General features: G+C 27.6%; 1 protein-coding gene across 2 annotated transcripts; it reads left to right on the plus strand.

The window, feature by feature from the left end:
* Positions 1 to 615: 615 nt before the first annotated feature.
* LOC129917942 (transcription factor AP-2-epsilon) lies at positions 616 to 22394 on the plus strand. 2 transcript variants are annotated; one of them, XM_055998186.1, is made up of 8 exons: positions 616 to 736; positions 2614 to 2844; positions 9453 to 9638; positions 15485 to 15692; positions 19079 to 19268; positions 19357 to 19621; positions 21919 to 22086; positions 22144 to 22394. In XM_055998186.1, the coding sequence occupies exons 1-8, from the start codon at positions 692 to 694 to the stop codon at positions 22252 to 22254; spliced, it is 1404 nt and encodes a 467-aa protein (XP_055854161.1). In that variant the 5' UTR covers positions 616 to 691; the 3' UTR covers positions 22255 to 22394. The 2 variants fall into 2 exon arrangements, with proteins under 2 accessions (XP_055854161.1, XP_055854163.1); XM_055998188.1 differs by having other exon boundaries at positions 9471 to 9638.
* The last annotated feature ends 1582 nt before the right edge of the window (positions 22395 to 23976 follow it).

Below are 23976 nucleotides of genomic sequence, written 5' to 3' on the forward strand. Positions count from 1 at the left end.
ACTCGGGCTTGACATTCAGCATAATAAGATATAAAACCTCTTAAGAACCCCTTCACAATGACAAAAAGTTTAGAAACACGTTTCTTAATAATATATATAAAATTTTAATGGGGCTATTAAAATAGCATTTAATATATTCAAAAAAAACTTCTCCACCCTCTGACACAGCCTTGGGCTTCAGGTCAGCGCCCTTAGAAACAATATTTAATAAAAATAACAAATAAAATATAAAATTTAACTTCTCCCTTACATCCGTGATTATCATAGAAATTAATTTATTTTTTTTTAAATAAAAACCTGTTTTTTTAATTTTTTTAATAAGAATTAATTATATAACCATCAAAAAAAAAATTCACATAAAATATTACAAATATTAAATCATGATTTCGGTTGTTTCATAATTATACAGGAATTTCTTGTAAAACTATCAAGTGTTAAATAAAACAATAAATACAAAATGAAACTGGTGTCAACTGACACAAGACTTTAAATAAAAAAAATAAAAAACCAGAATATGGATCTAAATCTATTACCATCAATTCATTACAACCAATAAACTAAAAATCAACATAATTAAAATTCATTAAAAAAAAAAAAAACATAACTTTAAAAAAGTTAAAGACAAAACAAACAAAAAAAAAAACTAAGCAAATTCTAAAAACGATTCTTGTCATCTCATTATTATGAGATTATGACTTTAGCATATGTGGATATGCCAACTGTCATAGATGTTCAGGTAAAATAAAAAAAAAATATTATGAATATAGCTCAGGGCAATTAGTCAAAATATGGGCATGAAATCGCATTTTTCGCGGGACAAAATTTTTTTCATGGAATGTGTTCGGGTGGTTGTCCTTATCATAAAAGTCAATTTGTTGGGAAAATTGGAGGTTGGGAACAGCCGCCATCTTGGAAAAGAGATTGGTAGCGTTTTTATTGAATAGCTCCATTGTTATTCATTTTAACAGAAAATGACAAAGGTAGGACTTATTAACAATAAAATTATCTAAACAATGATATACAAAACAATTCCGTGAGTTGATTAAATAAAATTTTATAGTTAGTCAAAGTGCGGGTTTGTATCGCAAGGTTGGGACAAAATGACATTTTTTCATATATCTGACGAACTTTTGATTTGTTTGGATAATTCTTCAAGAATGAATTATAGTACTTATAATTACCTATAAAATGAGCCCACAATCGTTATTGTAACCATCGTATTGTAGAAGTAATCTAACTCCGAAACTCTCCATGTACTAGTCAAAAGTGAGAAAAAAGCTAGTTTTTTGCTAGTAGGCCGAGAAAATTTTGGGAGTAGAGGTATAACCAAAATATAAGTACGCAGTTTTGCTGCCATACTCGTGTTAATGTCGATTTCAAAGGTCTGACAACTCTAATTTTGGGCTTTATACGGTTTTTGGGGGGTTTAATAACGTAAGTTTTCCAGTTAACGTGAATGGGCTAAATTTATACTATTTGAAATTATAAATATACAAGCTGATTCCCTATTATTTTTCCTAAATCTAGACACCCCAATCTTGAGGATGTGACCAATAGAACTCAAGATATAAGCCGTTTATACGATTATGTTTTAGAGGCTTTTTTGTTTCGATTTTTGTTTGTTTATTTGAATTGAAAAGCCTGATATGGTTAGTTAAAAAAGCTTATATCGTGAGTTCTATTAACCCCATAGCCGAGATTAAGGTGTCCAGATTTAGGAAAAATAATAGAGCATCAGCTTGTATATTTATAATTTCAAATAGTACAAATTTAGCCCATTCACGTTAACTGGAAAATTTAAGTTATTTAACCCCCCAAAAACCGTATAAAGCCCAAAATTAGAGTTGTCAGACCTTTGAAATCGACATTAACACGAGTATGGCAGCAAAACTGCGTACTCATATTTTGGTTATACCTCTACTCCCAAAATTTTCTCGGCCTACTAGCAAAAAACTAGCTTTTTTCTCACTTTTGACTAGTACATGGAGAGTTTCGGAGTTAGATTACTTCTACAATACGATGGTTACAATAACGATTGTGGGCTCATTTTATAGGTAATTATAAGTACTATAATTCATTCTTGAAGAATTATCCAAACAAATCAAAAGTTCGTCAGATATATGAAAAAATGTCATTTTGTCCCAACCTTGCGATACAAACCCGCACTTTGACCAACTATAAAATTTTATTTAATCAACTCACGGAATTGTTTTGTATATCATTGTTTAGATAATTTTATTGTTAATAAGTCCTACCTTTGTCATTTTCTGTTAAAATGAATAACAATGGAGCTATTCAATAAAAACGCTACCAATCTCTTTTCCAAGATGGCGGCTGTTCCCAACCTCCAATTTTCCCAACAAATTGACTTTTATGATAAGGACAACCACCCGAACACATTCCATGAAAAAAATTTTGTCCCGCGAAAAATGCGATTTAAATTACTAATTTCCCTGGGCTAATACTAATTTTAATTTTTTTTTATCATACAATTTAAAGGGTTATTTAAACAACAAAAAAAAATGATTTGGAATTCAATAAAAAATAAATTTTATTAAATTATTATGTAATTTTTAATGCTAATAATTTTTTGTTTGCTTTTGCTTTTCTTAGGAACGCTTGACTAGTCATGGGAGTATAGGACTGTCAAGTGGCAGTCCGGCCTATACGACACACACTGGCGGGCATACGGGACGTGGCGGACCAACTGGTGCCCATGGCGGACATGGTGGCTCGCATGGCTCTGCCGCATCAATGCATCATCAATCATTGCAATCGGACTTTCAACCACCGTATTTTCCGCCGCCGTTCCATCACGCAACACAGAGTCCGCCTCAGCAACAGGTAAGGATTTTTGATTTATTTTCTGTGGTTAGAATGAAAAAGTTCATTTTATATTACAAAAAAAAAAAGTAGTAGGTACTTGTACCTAACCTACCTTTCTTGTAAATGCGTTTAATGTTGTAAAGGGTGTTTTTTTATGTATGTATTGAAAATTATTTAACAGGATAAAATATTGGCTTACAAAAGAATTTTAACAGAATACAAATAAGAAATTATCATGATTTTATTCTGACGGAGAAAAGTCTTCAAAATTTAATTTTTTCTACCTTACAGTATTTTACAATACCTTTAATTTATTTTGAACAGTTCCTCCAAAACTTTATTTAAGTTTAAATTGATGTTTCGATTGAAGCTTCTTTTAAAAAAACATAGAACTTTAAAATATTCTTCTCAAAAATATTCTAAATTCATGAGAAAAATGTTTTAATTCATTTTGTTTTAGTTTTTTAACCACTAAAAAAAACACCCTTTATTAAGAAAGTCACAAACAAAATATGTATGAATAAATATGAAAAATAGTGTATATAATTTTGAAAAGGAACAATTGTGATTTATGCAAGTTATGGTAGAAGTGTTGATTTTCCTGTTCCTTTCTCAGATGACGACTGTCTTACATAAATGTGAATTAGTTCATGTTAGTTGACGTTTATGCGGTGTTTTTGTTTATTTATTTATTTTCCATTACATTTTTTTTTGTAACTGAAACCGGTAAAGGATATATCGATATAAAAAGAATTGAATTATCACAAACACCAGTTTCTGATTTATATTGTGAATGTGCTATGTGCAAATTATGAGCGTGACTTTAAAATATTTGATTCAAATAATCAAAAATATTGATAAAGATATTTATGTTCAATTAAAATTTGTGTAAGGGTTTTGGTTTGTCTAATTTGCATAAAATATATCAAAATGAATTGACAATTTACATCTTGGCACTGAACCAGTTTAACTGGGCTGAAACCTTTTTTAACCATTCAAAACGCTGTAATGGTTGTAGGCTTAGCATAGTGCCCATTTATTGTTTCTTCCATGTATCATAAAGTCGTTTTTTTATTTTTAAAGAAGTGAATGTCTGTTTCATGATAAGCAATCCAAAATTAGTCTAGAAGAATATTTTGTTCTTGGGTACTCACCAGTAAAAATCTTAAGTCAGTTCAAATGACCATTCACCATCAACTTCGATTATGTATAGCTTAAGTGTTGAAATGTCTTTCTAACACGTGCCTTTAACAGTATCAATTCCTATCAGGGAAAAACTCATATTTTTCGCACTTTTACTCATCTTATCTTAAAAGAGTTCGTTTAGTGTGTGTGGCCGATAAACTCGCGTTTGGCTGGTCCGATTTTGGTAATTTTTTTTTTTGTTTGAAAGGTATTAATATGTAGATGGTTTGTATCAAAAAAAAATAATACCTTTTCTCACATCTTTACATAGCTGTCAATTTGTACGAGTAAAAAAACACTCTCGCTTTTTAAAAGATTTAACTAAGCTTAATTTGTAAAGCTTTCAGAATTAAAAAAGTCTGACTTTGAGTGAAACAAATATTTATTTGTCTTGTGATATTTTATTCAATCTCTGATCTTCATTGAGGACAAATAAGTAAAGCATTGGCACAGTTAGGATTGGTTGTTCCAAATCGAACAGACCAAGATGTTCTTGATCAGCATTACCAAATTTCATATTTGGAGTCCGAAAGACTTTACAGATTTTTGTGAAAGTTCGTTTGTGTGATAAGGCCCATCCATGTTTTGTAAATTATAACTGTATGCCTATGCGGTAGGTGGCACTGTTGTCAAATTAAAGGCAAATATTTTATATTTGGAGTTCGAAAGACTTGACGCTGTTGTCAAGTTATAGCTAAATTCCATTTGATAAGGTTCATTCGATACAGGCTTTGTTTTAGAGTTGGACAAATTCAATATTTGGGGTTCAAAGAGCTCATATTCAAGCCTAATAGAAACAACTAAGCTATCTCACAGTTGAAAATTGGTATGATAAACTGAAACTTAAAATTTGTTTAAGTTGTTTCAACTACCAATTTCCGCATTAATTTAAAATGATTTAATCTTTTTAAGAAAATATTTTAATATTTAGACGTATGTATAGAATTAAGACGGAATCTTTTCATTTTAAGTCGGTTTCTTTACAATTTACAAAAACAGATGGCTACTTTTTGAATTTCCTAAATAGCCAAAAAATATCATGATACAGTCAAATAAGGTGAAAAAAGGAGTAAACCGCGGAATGAATGCTAATAGAAATTTTTTTTGCTCAATATATTTGTTTTGGCATTCTATAACATACCTCAAAAGTCTAGAAAAATCTCATGCCGCAAGTCGCGATTATCAAAGCGAAATGGAGATTTTCAAAATAAGCAATAATAGACAATGGTATTATATTCACATATGATACAATACTTCGAGGTATTTTTTAATGCTGATGCCAAAAAATCTAGACAAGATCAAGACAATCTGACGTCTCTGAAAAAAGTTTACCTGTTTTTCATTTGTTAACCCATATTATTATAACAGTTGCAAACTTACTACCGAAAAACCCTTAAAAGTTATGGTAGAGGGACAAAATTAAGCATGAAGGTATTCATATCCATTATCATTAAGAATCAAAACAATGCAATGAAAAAAACATTCATACCTATGAAAAATTGGTATTTTTTGAGAAAATCTTATAATTAGTGCTGATAGGCTAATTTTTTTGTTTCTATCTTTGTTTGGATATTCTATAACTTATGTCAAAAATCTAAAAAAAATCTCATGTCCGCAGGTTAAACTAAGTTAGGTGCAGATTTAAAAAAAAATAATAAGAAAACTTTGGAATTTTATATGTTTACCAGCATAAGCGACATGATTTAAAGGTATTTTTACACTTAAAAAAAAAAAAACAGATATAACTTTTTTCAGAGACGTCAGATTGCTTTGATTTTAGATTTTTTGTAATCAGCATTAAAAAATACCTCGAACTTAAAATATATTATATACCATTGTCTATTATTGCTAATTTTGAAAATCTCCATTTCGCGATTTGATCTTGAAAATCGCGACTTGCAAACATGAGATTTTTCTAGACTTTTGAGGTATGTTATAGAATGCCAAAACGAAGGTATTGAGCAAACAAAATTTCTATTAGCATTAATTCCGAAGTGAAACCCTTATTTGACTGGATTATCAAATTTTAGTAGCGATTGCAAGTGATTGAAAGGAGTTCGAGACACATACAATTTTGTTTTTAAAAACATTTTTTTACTATATTTGACGCAAAAAACCCGTGCCAATAACAGAAAATAACAGTGGCATGCATACAACATACATATCACCTGGGAAAGCAAAATTATTGTAACTCCATAGGATCTGTTAAGGACATAGTACCATTTTGCTTTCCGTTGAAGATTTATGTTGTTATACCTTAATAATAATATTAATGAAACTTCGTACACATTCCAATTAAAATTATAATAGATAGCTGTCAGACAAATTGTTTGCTTTTTTTAATACCTTATACAATTTTATGTTTGTGCTCCATAAATCAAGTTGTGGCCCGATTTTTTTGTATTGGAAAAGGTTAATACATTACAAAGCCAAAAATTGAAAATAAATACTAGAAAAATGCGGAACGGAGTCCGCCGGGTCAGCTAGTAGTTTTATAAATTTTACTGAACCATTTTTTTTTTTTTAATCTTGATAGTTATTATTCAATTTAAATAATCTTAAAACTGCATGAAAATGTTTTGAAAAATAAGTTGATTTAGTGTCCAATTACGTTTTGTTACGACCGTGAGATGAAAAAAAAAACCACTTGACTTTAAAAAATAAAATCAAAATTGTGGTTTGGGATCATAATTCCAATTTAGCCAAAAATCAGTTTTCAAAACACTTTATTTTATAAAAGCTACTCAAAAATTCTTTATATTCAAATTCTTTAAATCTAAACTTGTACACTGCTTTTTTATTAGCAAAACAATTCTTTCTTTTAGCAATTCGAAAACTTTAAAATCTTAGGTCTGAATTTTAAATTTTGGACTCAGTTGTCACAAGTTTAAACTTTGTTTACCAGGATCTTTTTTAAGACATGAGGTTTTTAAAAGTTTAAACTGTTTAGACCTTCAATCTTTTACCTATAGAAATTTAATTCATTTCAAGATGAAAAAAAAGGTTAAAAAAAGGAATGGTGTAAAATTATTAATTATTTTGATTTTTATTTTAAGATGTTTGATCTAAAGTTTTTTTTATAACATTTTTTGAAAATTTTTATTACTAAAAGAATCCGTTTTCAAAAGCAAACTTTAAAAAAAATTCAAATTTAAAAATTATGAGTACAAGCACAAGTTAACATTACAAAAGGAATATAAAAGCAAGAATTCTTTGGCGTCGGGACTTCTGTAGGAACAAAATTGAAAGGATTATAGGACTGTAATGGAGTTTGCGATTTTAATAATCAGTAAAAATTACAATTCCCGTTTGGGCCAGGGGTCAATCATATAAATGAAACTATTCCTTCATTAGGCACTAAACCTTTCTTTCTGAGCATCTATGTATAATAAGTCTTATTTAAACGAAAGAGCTGACCTGCGAACTTTATTTTTGTTATAATTCTTTTTTTCTGTACTTAATAAGTTTCATTTAACAATAAATTACAATAAATCATTTTTCTATATTGAATTTCAACTTAAAAAAAAAAAAAACCGAATTGCAGAAACTTTGTCACCGTCTATGTTCTCAATTGTTAAAATAAAATGTTCAAAACTTAAAAGTAAATACTTCATCGCTAACACTTCAGGGAACAGTGAAATACTAAGAAAGTCCTATTTATATACTGTTGTAATGTCAATAATTTGACTTTACTTAATTTGAATTTACAGAATTTTCGAATTCTTTTACATGGATTTTTATCATGTGTGCATAATTTTGGAATTCACATTAACGACACAATGAAACACAAAATGGTGAAAACTAAGAAAAATACACATTTTACCTCGTTTATAATTATGACAACTAAACGTTACGGGTGTGACGTTTGATATTTTTGTCCTATGATTTGAAAATAATTAAAATATTTTTTATTTTAATGCTACTTTAAGACCTTATAATAATCCTTTTTTTCATTTTTAATGTATTAAAGATGCATACAGAGCAGTAGGCAGTGAAAAGCCGAAATTGTAAAAAAGTCCTAAAAATGAAAACAAATTAACATATTTCAGCCATTGAATATAGAAGACTACTTGTTTACTTTTTTGTATAAAAAAATATGATTGAAGCTTAATTTTACAAATAAATAAGTGACAAATTTGTGTTCTCAATAAACTTTCGTTTGTGCAACTTTCCTTAGTTTTTGATTTTCTTCAGTTAAATGACATTTGGAAGAACACTTAATTATTTCTCTTTAGTAAAAAAGAACTTTCCGTCTCTTTAGCAGAAATCTGACATTTCCATCCTATGTTAGCATTGAAATGATAAAAAAAAACAAGCATCGTACGGGCATTGTGGTTTTGTAGTTTTTGTTATTTTTGAAGTGAAAACTTCTTTAGTATCGTAGTGATTTGAAACAAGATGAAACGAAAAAGCGACACAAAAAATCAATTGATCATAACTTTTTTGTTTTAATAGATAGACGAATGAAATTTATACAGTAGATAGGTAATTAAATAAATTATGATTGTGAAAAATTGAAAAAAGATGTTCTTTTTCTAAACACGTTATATCTTTTGATCTGGAGCACATAACAAATTTATTTAACTTTAATACGCATGCTGATAATATTACCTTTCATTTAATATATCACACATAACGGTACTTGCTCTGCAAGTTGTATAATCTTTAATTGAAAAATTTGAAAAATACCTCAAAACACCTGTGAAAATTTGTTGCCGATGACCAGCCAGCAGTAGAGGAAGTACCGTAATCTCAGTTTGAAATTTCGACATGGTTGGCTTTAAAAAATTCTTACTTTTTTTGTAGACATGGTAGAAATATGATTGAAGCGTCATATAAAAGGTTAAATAATAATGATGATATAAAATTTATTATATGTTGTCTTTTAAAAAATGGATTTAATGGCGTTAGAAGAGAAAAGAGATTGATTGTTAGGTTAAAAAAATTCTAGCTCTTTTTGTAGATGTTGTATAGACATGATGGTATAAAATTTATTGTAGGCTGTCATATAAAAAAATTGATGGAATAAAAAAAAAGTTATATTTTTTTTTTATTTTTTTAAAATGATTTTTAAGGTTTCACTTCAACTAGACCACTCTCTTGAGTCTAGTTTTCAATTTTGTAGTTTTCAATATTCATGAACACATTCAAATCTACCACGTTCATAAAAAACGGTAAAAAAAAAATGTAATAACGAAACAATTTATTTAACGTTTTAAAAATTTTTTATATTCTTAAGAAAATTCAAAAGTTAATATTTTCTTCTTTTTGAAGAATCTAGGAACCCAAAAATTTTGTTTATATCCAAAATATTTAAAAGATCTTGCATTCTATAAGTTCAAGTTTCACAATATTTTTTTCTTATTTGAATTTTAACTCAATTATAAGTAATTTTTAAATATTTTTATATGAGTATTCAGATATCATCTAACATTAATTAGTTACCTGCCTATTTACAGAATCATGGTGCTCTAGAATATTTAGGAACCGATCCATATGGTCAACCGCTTTCATCATTACATCATGCTCCACTACATCATTATAATCAATTAGCTGGATTAAGATCAACACAGGATCAACTTGGTATTCATAGATCCCATCGAGATGCTGAACTTCAGGGACATGTGGTAAGTTATTACCTAATAAACAATATTTAATTTTTTTTATTCTAATTGAAGTGCGAACACGCACACTTCAAATTGCTTTAAAATAAAAATCTTTTTCACTCAATTAGAAGAGAGAGCCCGAGTCGAACTTTATGTACGAATTTAGCATTCAAAGTACTTTATAGAATCTATGAAAGTTCTTTTCATTTTAAAATAAACCTTAATAAGAACTTTGTATACTTACTAAACTTAGTATCTCCTACGAAACCTTCACGACTGATAATTAACGACTTTAAGAACTGAAAACACTAGTTTAATCCTAAGTTTTCTATTTTTGACCTAAATTTTAAGACCTTATTATGTACTTGTAAATCTCTTTGACCTTGATAAATACTAGATTAACACTATTTAAGCTAGGTTGAGACTATTGACACCCAAACACTTTTTAAGTGTAAAATGATCTTCATGTGTCTACAATTTTAATCACTAAATTTGTACTCTTTAATCTAGGTTGAGACTTTCAAAACTCCAAATACTAGTTAAGTCCTATGTGGACTAAAAATACAAGTTCGGACAGGAACCCACCTTGACTATTGTCTGGTGCACTTGACTCTTAGAGGGCATTTGATGTAGGTCATTTGGCAAGTGCGGGTCGGTGTCGGTGCTAACCCATTTCACTCACGGTCTTAAGTCAAATTAAAAATTTTATTTAACTTGTTCAATCCTGTTAATTCATCAACTAATACGAGAGAAAATCATTCGTAAAAAAAACTCTTGAGTTTTTTTTTTTTTTTTTTTTAATATATAATTGTGAAAAGTGAAAGTGATTGTTTAAAATTTTTTGTTGAAAAAGGTAAAAAGAAAAGAAAAAATAGCAACAAAACTCAGCTGTCCTGCTTCTTTTCGACAAAACTTTTCCATCAAATAAAAAAAAAAATCAGAGAAAATCCATAATAGTTTTTTATTAACAAAATAAAAGTGCTTGGTGTCTTACAGTGTTTTTACTATTAAAATAATAACAAATTCATTTGGCGACAAAATAAATTCTTTGCTTTTTTGAAAGTTTGGTAAAAACACGTTTTGATTGTAAATTTCAGAGTTGATGAAATCATTTGTTCAAAATGGCGACTTGTTGCTTACAATAGCTGCGTTCCTTTGGGAATATTTATTTACTGCTTAGTACTTAAAGCTGCTTTGAACTAATTTTTCATATAGCAAAAGTAGTTCAAAGTAGTTTTAAGTACTTACAGTAGATAAATCATAAATGTTCCCAAAAGAAACGCAGCTAATAAAGTATGTATTAAAATCACTATTTGTTGTTCTTTTTGTTTGACGTTATTTGTCTGAAAGTAAATTATGTAAGTGTTCAAAATTATATATTCGTGTCGTGTGTTCTTCTTTTTACCGACTTCTAAAAAGGAGGAGGTTGTCAATTCGTCTGTATTTTTTTTTATGCTTGTTACCTCATAACTTTGGAATGAGTGAACCAATTTTGATAATTACTTATGAGTAGATCTAGTACTATTGTACAACACATGATCTTCTACTTGATATAGGAATGTGTAGTTGTTGTACTAGATTTCTACTTAAGAGTAAACTAACACCTCCAATGGAACAGGGCTATTAATTTATAGTTCAAATAGAACTTGAAGAACCCAGTAAGGATATCTAGACCCTAAAGAGAATAAAAAAGGGCTAGAGAATTCTTAGAAATAAGTAGAACAAATAGGACTCAATGAGTTTTTGTAGAATAATTAGGTTTTAATAAGGATTTAATCATATTTTTTTTGGTCCTAAATAACTACCCAAAATGGGATTTTTTCCGATAACCGACTGTTTGCGGTCTTAAGTAGAGGTTATTTCCTTTAGAAATTTAGTGATATTTATGACCAATTGAATCTAAACAAAGAATATTTGGGTTTTAAATATGATTTAAATAGTGCCAAATGTTCGACTCGGGAGGTCATTAAAATTTGGAATTTCAAGTTCAAAAAAGAAAAAAAGGTACACGAAGCTTAGATATAATTGCTTTGATTCAACGAAAGACTTCTTGCACGATGTTCGCTCGCTTCGGTTCAATTGGAGCGCGTCTACCGGTTATGAATTATTATGAAAAGAATCAAAATTAAATTTTTATTTGCGCAGCTTCTATAATAATGGTTGTTAATGGGCCAAAAATCGTGCGTAATAATAATATTTTTTTTTGAAGTTAAAGGAGCGTTCAAATTTAGAAAAAATCTGACATATTGATTGACAAACATTCAAATGAATTTGAAGTGTATCACCCACAATGTAAATATATCTACCTAATTTGCAATTCTAGGTTTATGAGAATGTTTGATGAAAACATCAATTCAATATTGTTTTTGACCAAATTTGAATTTTGATGTTAGTTATATATAAACATATTCTACGACTAAACTCTTACTGCTTAATAGTAAATATTTGAAGTAAGAGTTAACATTTCTTAAGAATATGCCTAAAATTCATTTTTAAAATAAATTAATTGTATTACTCAAAAATTATTATCAGAAAATCGTTCGATTTTCAGATCCCAATTTAACCAATATTTGATTTTATTAAAATCAATAATCTATTTGCATAAAAAGCTGGTTAAAAAATTTAATGTGAAACCAAAAGTTGATTGGATAAATTCTTTAACAAATTAGGTGACTTTTCTTATATTTAAAATAAATTTTTTTATTGTAAGCTTAAGCTTTAAGCCTACAATAAAAAAAATTTAAGTGGCCAGCTAGGGTTATTTGCACTACCAAAAACTCAGTCAAAAATACAATTACCGAATGAAATTATTGCTATACATTAAATAACACTGGTCAACAAAATTGAACTTAAAAAAAAAAAAATTGTTTTTTTGCATTTTATAACATTAATATTTCAAGAACGAAGGCTAATAGAATTTTTCTGATTGCGGATTCGAGTTCAGCAACTCAAAAACCTTTAGAAAAGTGTATTTTGGTTCTTGTGGCAAAAAATTTTAATTTGGTTGGCCAGTGCTGTTTCTGAGTCAAAGACCACTAATAAAATTAAATATCTCGGCAGTAAAACAGATATCGGAAAGATTTAAACATTTTTTGGAAGAATAAAACCAGTTCTTATAGGTACCGTTAGAAAATCATTCATAATGAGTTACCCCACATAAAAAAATATCCTCGAAAACAGCCAAAATGACATTTTTTTGAATTTTCTAACGGTAATATTTCAAAAACTGAGGCCAATCAAAATTTTCTTACTTCAGATTCGAGTTTAGCACATCAATAACCTATAAAAAAGTATATTTTGGTTCTTGTGGCAAAAACCTTGTTGACCAGTATAATTGGACATTTTTTTAAATGCAATGCAAATATTCGATTATGGACAGACTTCGTTCGTATGAGAAAAAATGAATTTTAATATCTCGTTTTGAATGAAACGCTATTATTACTGTTTGATAATGTTTTTAGATTGATATCTACGATTTAAACTTGAAAACAAAAGAGCTGAGCAGCGAACTTCATTTTTTTTTATTTTTTTTTATTATGCAAAGCCATAGTTTCAGATAGCCTTAGTATTACAACAATTTTTGAATAGTTTTGTGAGAGATTTAAACATTTCAAAAAATGGTCAAACAAATAGACAAAACTAAAATACACCCATTTAGCTATTAAAAAAATAAATTGCCTTAATATAAAATAAAAAAATAAATACGCAATGTAATTTTGTTTAGAAAAAAGTCAATATTTAAGATAAAACACTGTCAAATGTTCAAGAATATTTTTGTTTAATATATTCAATTTCACAATCTTCTTAAACGTCATTATCAGAAAGACATGTCTCTACAACTCAAGACATTTGAACATTTTAAAATTTACCTAAAGAAAGACCTGTTAATTCAAGGAAAATTGTAATTTATGCTTTTATATTCTAATGCAGAGGGTATATGTACAAAAGTATTACTTGTTTAGAAAACTCATTCCACTACGAATAAATACTGTAATCATTGTTGGACTTTCAACTCCTTTCAACATACTGCCAAACCTCACTCAAGAAAGTTGTAGGTAAAATGTTCATCAGAACTATTTTCACTTCTTGTCTTTATTTCTAAAAGCTGTTTTCAAATGATCAGCTATTTAAAAACTTAACTATACGTGTTTTATCAGCCTTGTATATGCCGAAGATATTTTTACAACATGCCCAATAGGAATGAGATTCATTTCGGTTCCAGTAATTCTTAAAAGAATATCATTCATCATCATTGAAGAAATGAATCTCATTTTAGCTGCTTGAACTCTGTTGGTCCCCTCTATTCACTATTTACTAGGTCTTAATTCTACTTGAGCTTGTTGAACCAAAAATCTATTACTTAGACTGAAAAGAAATTGCCTTTCCTTACACTACTATTCTTTACGTTAAGGATTTTTAACATATCCAATAACTTTCCACTCAGCTTCTAAATTTTCAAATTCTCCGAAATAAATATTAATTTGGAAGAAATTACAATTTTACTCACTCTGACACAGTTGGAAATTTCACTGAAACTGATTTCTTCCAATTTTGAAACACTGCTTAAGCTCATACCCATTTTTGTATATTGTTGTCCCTAACCGATTCTTATCAATAGAAAAAGGACTAAAAAACACAATTTCCAATATTTCTCCACCCTGTATTTTTTAACATTAAATGCATTCCATAAATTTTCCAATAATATTTTGTTTTTTTAATAAACTCTGATCAAATATACCCACCAAAAACATATGATTTTCTAAAATAAATTTATAAGTGGATTTCATCTATCCATCATGTTTTGGAATTTTATAAACCCTCCCCAAAAAAAAAAGTAGAAATAAAATAAACCCAAGGACGATATAAAAAAATTTCAAAGATTTATCATAGACTAAACCCAAGGACTAAAATACGCGCCGCGGCTTCTATGCTGTTGTCCATAGAAAATACCCAACAATTCATTGGCAAGATAAGATAATGGGGAGACTATATAACAGCAAAAGGCTCTCTCTCTCTCTTCATCATACCACATCACCGAGAATATTCAAAGAAGAAAATATCCTTAACATTCTTGTCGTTATAAGTATAAGTACTCCCCTTCACATCTAGAAATCTTATGAAAATATGCAATGAATTTTTCTTTAAACAAAAAATAAAAACCAAATCTTTAGTCTCTTCTTTGGAAAGAAAACTTCATACAAAAGGGATGATTACCCAAAAATACAATAAAAAAAAAAAATATAAAGTATTAAAACACATGTTTATGTATATACGAAGAGTATAGGGAAAAACAACGAGAAAAACCTCTTGTAATGTTATCAATGGTATAAATCCCAGCCCACATCCTTTCAACTATCAGTTAAGTTATTTAGAATTTCGAAGAAGAATGTTTTGAACTCACAAACAACAAGAAATCTCTACCGATGGCTCTGTGGAACATCTTTGCAAAAGAATGCACTCTTCGAAGAAAACATCAAAATCAACCCTTAGCTTTATATCCTTTCCTATAATATTTAAGCACATTTTTGGCCCACTATTTGGGTTAAGATGTATAACAAATAGAAGGGTGGTAGTGATGGTGGACTGCATTAGCAGCAGTTTAAAAAAAAAACACACACAAAAAAAGGTGGAATTTTACCTTGTCCTTAATTTTTTTTTTTTTTGTATCCTGTACAACCCCGACCATCAGTTGTTTAAGAATAACTTTTATATTTTATAAAAATATTTTTGTAGATTCAGGAATTCTTGTAGTTTTGCTGCGAAAAGAATTGTTAAAATTCATTGAGTTTAACAAAAAAAAAAAAATCATATAAAAATACACAAAAATTGTTCACAAAACTTATTTTTTTTTTTTTTTTCATTTGCAGACACAACTTTCACATGGATTTCCCTATACAGATAGACGCGGTGATTATGGAAGTGCAATAAGCGGTGCTGGTGGTCATGGTGGAAGGCTGGGGCATGAACATGATCCCTTAGCATTACATCAAGCACTCCAAAATGCTGTGGATGATGGACAAAATGCTGGGATGGATGACAATGTGGCATTTATGTCGGATTTGCCCTTAATAAAAAGTAAGTTACAAGGACATTTTTTTTTCTTTCATATACACAAATTACACATTATAACATACGTTTGCTTGAAGGAGAAGTGTAATAAGGCTCAAGTGGAGGAAAATATTTAAAAAGGGTCTTAAAAAAAATAACACAAATACAATTTTGTTTTTCATACTAATAAGCTAATCGGGGTTGTAGGTGAATCTTCACAGATTTTATTTTAACCACTTTGGATGTTGCATATTTGGCAACTTAAAAAAATATATTTAGTGTTAGATTTTGTTGCTTTTTTCTTTTATTTCATAAAATGTATAAAGGAAACAAAAGAGCTGACCAAAAAACTTGATACACAGAAAACGCGCTATAAATAATTTCAAGAAAAACAGAACGTTGTTTAATGAGTTTTAAATTTTTTTATTCGTTGCTTTTTTAACTGTGAGGAAAAAAGATGGGACACTTTCGTTTTCAAGGCAATATTTATTATAACATAATGGTTTATGGGCGTCACGGGTAGGACTCTTGTATAAGGAATGTGTCCATTTTCAAATTCTACGCATAATGTCATTTAAACTTCTTTATTAATCAAACTGGCCAGTGAAAAATGTCTACTGTCACGGGTGGAACACCAAGGTGGAGTATTTGCTTATAGAATGTTTGAGAATCTATTTTAAATTAAAAGAAAAAGGATTGTTTTCATATACAAAAATTGAGTGTATTGAATTGCTGGAACTAATTTTACTGTCACGGGTGAGAATATTTTTGTTCGTTTAAAAACGAATGATATTAATAGTTAAAATAGCATTTGCTTTGAATAAAAGAGACTAAAAATTTGCAATCTGAATCATTCCATTCGTTTTTCCCAGTGTTCGAATACTATGTCAATTTAAACTTGCTACACTGTATCTACTGATTTCGTCTTTTACGTTAAAATATCACTTGATGACATTTTTGAAGTAATATTATCGTAAGTAACTTAATAGTAATGACAAAATTATTATGAAAAAAAATAGGCACTACGTTTTTTATAAACAAATTGTAAAAAAAATATTTATTGTAAAAACTATATTAAACTTTTAAGTTAATGCAATGACAAGCTATAGCGAGTACCTTGCACTAAATTTCAAATTGATAACTTCATTAGTTTTTGATTTACGTTGCACGGCGCGGAAAAAAATGCGTTTTGAGATAAATGCGTTTAAAGTTTCCGTTTTCGTTCTGCTGCGGTAGGTTTGGAGCACATGGGTTTGGGGACTACTTAAGGATTTTTAAGGCTTCATTAAATCCTAAGACCACTGTCTTTTTTTATGTACGCAAAAAAAAATGTGCAAAAAAATTCCAATGGTATGACAAAATAATTTTCTTTAAATTGCTATGCAGTTATCATGAAATTGTTGCGAATCAAAAATTTTAAAAATATTTTACTTTTTCTGCTGATAGTGAAACAATCTTATAAGCAAGTCAAGCTCATATTATCGTCAGTGGTCAAGTTCAAGATATTTCCCACATTATTTTCTATCACTTTGACGCAATTGCGTTATATTTAAATATTTCAATACAAAATGGCAGCCAGTTAAAGTCAAATTCAATTTCTAAAATATTATTATTTTGAAAAATCTTCTCTAAATGATTCTGTACCACTGTTAATTTTCTAAAAAAAAATTATTTTTTAGAACTTTAACTTGCTACCATTTTTTATTAAAATATTTAATAACAACGAAATTGATCTCAAACGGTTGAAAATATTGTGGGGAATACACTGAAATATATTTTTTTTTCTGAGATAATGGTATTAGTAAAAAATTTTGTTTATACTTAAAAGAATGGAAAATTTGAATTTAAACTTTTTTTATAGATCGTAAGAATTTCAGAAATTTAAGCAAGGTTCTCAAACGGTCATTATTTTCTAATAAATTTAAAAATAAAATGCAAGACTGGTTCATACGTTCTTTCTCTTACGGTAAAAGTTGTTCCAACGTGAAAGCTTTTTATTGAACAAAATTTGAGAAAATTTAAAATTTTATTTTGTAAGGAATTTCATACATCTAATGTAAAAAAAAAATTAAATCTATTTTTATAATTCATAAACACCGTTTAAAATGATCTTGTACACAAAACCTAGTATGGCATTTGATTTCTGGTATAAAAATTAATTTTTAGAAAAAAAATGTGTGAATCGTCAGAGCCATTTTTTTATGGAAATATTTTTTTATCTATACAAATTTTTTAACATTTTTCAAAAAAAAAAGATGGAATGCCATTTTTAAGAAAATATTATTCAACGAAGTTTTGATTAAATTTATCAACCCGTTTTCAAAAAATTGATTTTTTAAAACAAATTTTCGAATATTTTTTAAAATGTGATTTTTGAAAAATTTGTGTATGTAACGTTTACTTTAACGTTTTCATATAAAAGTTTTGGTTGAAATCGGATGTATAGTTTACAATAAATTCATAAATAAAAAAACCGTTCTATGGCAAAAAATAAGTTTTTTTATTTTAGAAGTTGTTGGCTCTTATGTGTTATACTACGTGAAATTACGTTGTGGTCAGCACCTGACCACTGAAGTTAAATGGGAACATTTTTCAACCAAATACCTTTATTACAAAAATAGTGGAATATTAGACTGGTAATTCCACAAAAAAAAAAAAGATTTTGCATGAATATTTTAGCCCTAGATTTTTTACGAAATTTTGAAATGATTCTAAGAAATGTTTCTAGCGTATTCATATTTTATTTATAAAACCCCACTTTTGCATATTATATTCTTAGTCAAGTACGAAATCAATTGTATTTTACTACTACATAATTCATATCAGATTTTTTATATTTGATTTCATAATCCGCTGCCAATTAGTTTATATTTTTATCGAACAATAAAGTCCTCTCATATTCCTGTGCGATATGCCTACTATATCCTATTAAATGAGAACCTATATAGATTTTTAAACTGAAGTAGAAACAAAATAAGGGTGAGGTGTCGAATTCGCATTATTTCTATTCTGCTGCATTCTTGTGCACATTTCTATTCCTTTTTTCCGTAGTAGAGGTGGGCATGGGCACAGGATTCTTTAGCCTTCTCTCAACAGGAGACCAAAAACGATACGACTGCCTGTTTGATTCAATGCCAAAAAATTTGAAATATCATTATATTATTTGTTTGTGTGTGTATATCTGTAGTTTAAGAGGCGGTTATATTCACACCTGGTTTGTTTACGTGAGCTATTGTTGCAGCACATAATCATTATAATGCTGCTGAGATTCGTTCCGTTTTCAAAAGTCGTCGAGTTACCTAATTGGCAGGATTAATGTAAATTGACCCTCCGAACAAAATACAAAATCTATATATATATTTTTTGGTCCTTCCTCTTTAATAGTAATAATAATAATTTTTTTGTTTTTCTAGGTATTAAGAGCGGCAAAGATGTCGGAAACATTGGATCAGGTTCACCTAGTGAAGTATTTTGTGCAGTACCCGGACGTCTTAGCCTTTTATCAAGTACATCGAAATATAAAGTCACAATTGCTGAAGTACAAAGACGACTATCGCCACCTGAGTGTCTCAATGCCTCATTGTTAGGAGGTGTTTTACGAAGGTAAATATATCATTATTTTATTTATTTTTTTTTTTTTAACAAAAACTATTACCAAATGAAAATTTAAAAATGTCTTCTTCTTTTTTAGAGCTAAAAGCAAAAACGGAGGCCGTCTATTAAGAGAAAAGCTGGAAAAAATTGGTTTAAATTTACCAGCTGGTAGAAGAAAGGCTGCCAATGTAACATTGCTAACATCTTTAGTTGAGGGTGAAGCAACACATTTGGCAAAAGATTTTCAATTTGTATGTGAAACAGAATTTCCCGCCCGACAATTAGCTGAATATATTGTGCGACATCAAACCGAGCCTCAAGAATCATATAGACGAAAGGAGCTTTTGATGCATTCACAGCAGGTAAAATAATATTGTTAAAATTAATTAAATTGACTAAATTTTAAGAGAATATTGGGAGGTTGGTAAAATGAAAAAGCTTTATTGAAGAAGTTTTTCTTAAAGGCCACCGAGAAAAAAAATACATCATGCTTCGAAGTGAACCAACTTTAGGACGAAATAAAATAGAAGAAAAGGTTGAAAATATAAGGCGAACGCTTTTTCATACAGTTTTGTGTGCTCCTGGGAAGGAACTTGAAAGAAATTACCATAAATTATTTTTGAAAAAAAAAAAAAATTAAAACGAAATGGAATATGTCTGGGAATTTGAAATTGAGAAAAAAAGTTTACACTGATTGTTACAATTCGCACCTGACTTTTTTTTTAATTATCTATTATTAGATGAAAATATTATACACTAGGTCAAAATGTTTTTGGAACATTCTTTTTAATTTCTTTAAGATGCTGTATTTAAGTTAAAAAATTGTCGCATTGTTAATATTCTTCAAACAAAATTAAAAAGAAAAATTATTCGAATAAAATTCAAACTTTGATATTCTTTTATAAGAGTATTTTCTGATATCAGTATCGTACTGTCGTAATTAAGTTAAGAGCTCATTAATATTCTTGTTTTCTTGTTTTTTGTTACTTTTTGGAGGAAAAAAAAAAACATGTGCGTCAGATAATTGGGTTTACAATAATTGAACATTAATTTGAAAAATAAGGAGTAAGAACTGAATGCACAAGCTTTCTGATATTTATCTCGCCTTCTGTGGACCAAAGCATATCAAAATTAAATTTTTTCAATGCTTTGTAATAAAAGAGCTTTCAAATTCTTTTTGTATTGAAATATGACCTTTTTCACAGTTTTTCAATAAATTACTAACAAAATTTTAAAAAAATTTCCATAATAAATTAACAGATTTTTAAGCTAATTATTTTCTATACAAGAGAAACACTTAAGTTTTAACTAGAAACTTAAGTTTTCAGATTATATCTTCATTTGTGGAATAAAAGCGAATTTTCAAAAAACGTCACTTAGCTCTTTTTTTACTGCAAAATGCGTTAATTGAACCCATTCCTTTTCAATTTTCATTAAAGTCTGAAAATTAATTTTGTTGCTACTCGACTGCTAAGTTAGTTAAGGCGTAAGAAAGTTAGGGAATTCATATTTATATCAAAGTTCAGAGAATATTTTTTATTGAAAAAAAAACTAAAAACTTAATTATTTTAATTTAAATAAAGTACAGCTTCGAGTTTGGTATTTTTTTTTCATAATTTTGTTTTAACAAAAGATCTTTTTCCTTAGTTTGCGCTCAATTTTCGAAAAAAATTTTAAAATTCAACTGTTAAAAAAATGATTGAACACACAAAAATCTGAATTTTAACAATAGTATAACATTATGTAAGGTATTACAATTAACAAAATTAATAATTTTTCCGTGAAAAATGTTTCGAAATCTATAAATAGAAAGCTTTTTTTTGTAAAATATTGCAAAGGAGGACCAACAAATAATTTTGAAGCAATCTTTGAGTACAATTAGAGGATTAGACTACTGCTAAAAATTGTCATGTCGAGTTTCAAGATCATCTCACATTATTACTTAGTCACTAGTTAAAACAAAAGTTACAGAAAAAAAAATTGACATAAGATTTAAGTAGAAGAAAACAAACTCTGTTGTGATCGTGTACAAAATGAATTTTAGAAAATATAAAAGAATATAAAGTTCGCTACTCAGCTCTTTTGTTTTAACAAGGGCAAAGAAATATAAAGTTAAAATGTGGTTAAATATCAATATTAGTTATTGAATTCACTTTAATATAAGATACATATTACAAATTCTCTTCCAACTTTTTCTAAAAAGCATTCATCTTGCCACTTTTTAAAACAGTAATCAGCTAGTCCGTATTTTCAAAATATGAAAAAAATTGAGTGTCCTTCCCATAACTAAATATTATTTATTCTTGTACCAAAAACTATGCTAATAGATTTTTAATATTATTATTTAAAAAAAAAAAAAATCAAATGTAAGCGATAATTTGATACCACTTATATAACTAGCATTAAAATAAAAAAAAAAAGTTTACAAAAATTGTTAAAAGGTATTTATTGACATTAAAGCCAAAATTAGAACTAGGATCGCAAGCGAATTGAAAATATTTCTTAACAAAAAGATACACCTACCTACTTACATTAGTGCACAGTGCATATACGCTATCCATCGAAAGCGTGTTTAACGATTAAAATTATAATATTTTAAAACTGTCCAAGATAGTAATTATTATGATTTTCTAATTCTTATTGTTTTTTTTTTTTCTAGATCACAAAAGAACTAATGCAAGTACTAAGTCAAGATCGAACAACACAATACGGTACAAGATCACAACATCTGCTCGAGCCATCAATGCAACGTCATTTAACGCATTTTTCTTTAATAACCCATTCATTTGGATCTCCAGCTATAATGGCCGTGCTCCATGCATTCCAGGTAAATTATTTTAATTTAATTTTTAATTCAATAATAAAATATTAAATTTATTTTCAGAACTTCCTAAATGAATCTCTTAATTATTTAGACAAATTATATCCGCCAAATGGTGGTGGTATGGTATCATCATCTTTGGACAAAAGTAAAATGGATAGTGACAAAAAATGATAAAACGCTCCTTCCTGTGTTACATCACACTTCTGATATATAGTAATTTTCAAATTTATGATGTAAATAAAAACAAAAAAACAAAAAAAAAAACGCCAGGACGTTTGTGTTTTATTTTTTAGTAAAACGTAATTAATATTGCATCGATTTTGTTTTTTTTATTTGTTTTTTAGACATTGTTGTAATTATTACTTGCTATATACATATTATATATATAAAATATATTTAAAACAAATACGTAATTTATATTTATTAACAAAAAAACCTTAAATTACATTCCAACACACGACTAGCTTAAAATAAAAAATAATGCATATATAAATTAGATAGATAAGTTATACTTATTTCTAAAAAAGAAAAAAAAATCTTATTGAAAAAAGGGTTAAGAACTTAATTTATGTATAAATTATTATTTGCAGGATATTCGTCAGCAAATAAATAATAAATTCTTAACAACAAAAACAACAAATGTGTATACAACAACAACAAATAAATCTTAAATAAGAAATCATTAAAAATGTTTTGTGATATAAATAGTATTTTAATTTAAATGTAAATTAGTTTATATGTAAAATAATAAATTAAACTGAAAAAAAAAAAAGAAAATAATTTGTAATAAAATTAAGTAAAATAAACAACCGGAATATAAATTATATTATTTATTATTTTTATTTCGTAAACTCACAACAATTTTGTTATTTAAATAATAACAATTCACAGAAAATGTTGCATTTATTTAATTTTTTAAGATTATATTTATTTATAAAAAAAGCTTGAGTTCTATAGATTAAAAAATAAAACAACAATCTATTGTTTTTTTTTTTTGTTATTAAAATAAATAAAATGGTTGTAATGTGCCAAAAGGTTTGCCATTAATTTAGCTGTTATATTCCATTACTTTTGCCATAATTCTTTTATATAGAAGATATCATGGAATAAAATACTCAAAACCCCATAAAAAAAACTTTTTAAAGAGGCTTATTCTTAAACATTATATTTGATTTTATTTTTCTTTATTATTTTCATTTAAAGAAAATATATAAGTTTCCACCTTTAAGGTGTATTGCCCTTTCAACAAAAACAAAAAAAAAAAAAACAAAAACATACACACAAAATCTCCAATTCTTGCCATTTTTTAATAAATAAAATTAAAAACAAAAGTTTAAAATTAGCCATAGAAATATAAGAAGAAATAATAAAAAATGTTTAAAAAAAAATATTGAAAAAATAAAAAAAAAAACAATTTAGCTAAAGAATCAAATAAGAAAATTATTAAATATGTATATGTGAATATTTGCGGATGTTTTTATTTTTCAAAAAATACAAAAATGAAAAGTAAATATGTAAAGCATTTCTGTAAAAAATTGTAAATTATATAAAATAAACTAAGTATAAAAAAGCATTTAAAACAACAAAAAAAAATAAATAAATAAATAAAAAAATCCTAATTATTAAGGAAAAAAATATTAAATTAAATTATAGCATTATAAACAAATTAAAAAGAAATAATAATAAAAAAAAAAAGAACGAATATCTTCTAAAGTATTATTTAAATATATATATTGAAATAAAAATATTGAATCAATTTTAGTTTAAATTGTTTGTTGTTTTTGTTTTTACTATCTTAGGTAATTTAATATTATAAGGGATTTTCTTGGAACATTTTCGATTAGAAGAGTTTTGCACTTTTAGAAAAAAATCAAATTAAATTCTGTTGGGTCT

Source organism: Episyrphus balteatus, chromosome 4, assembly GCF_945859705.1.
Source record: "Episyrphus balteatus chromosome 4, idEpiBalt1.1, whole genome shotgun sequence".
Lineage (NCBI taxonomy): Eukaryota > Metazoa > Arthropoda > Insecta > Diptera > Syrphidae > Episyrphus > Episyrphus balteatus.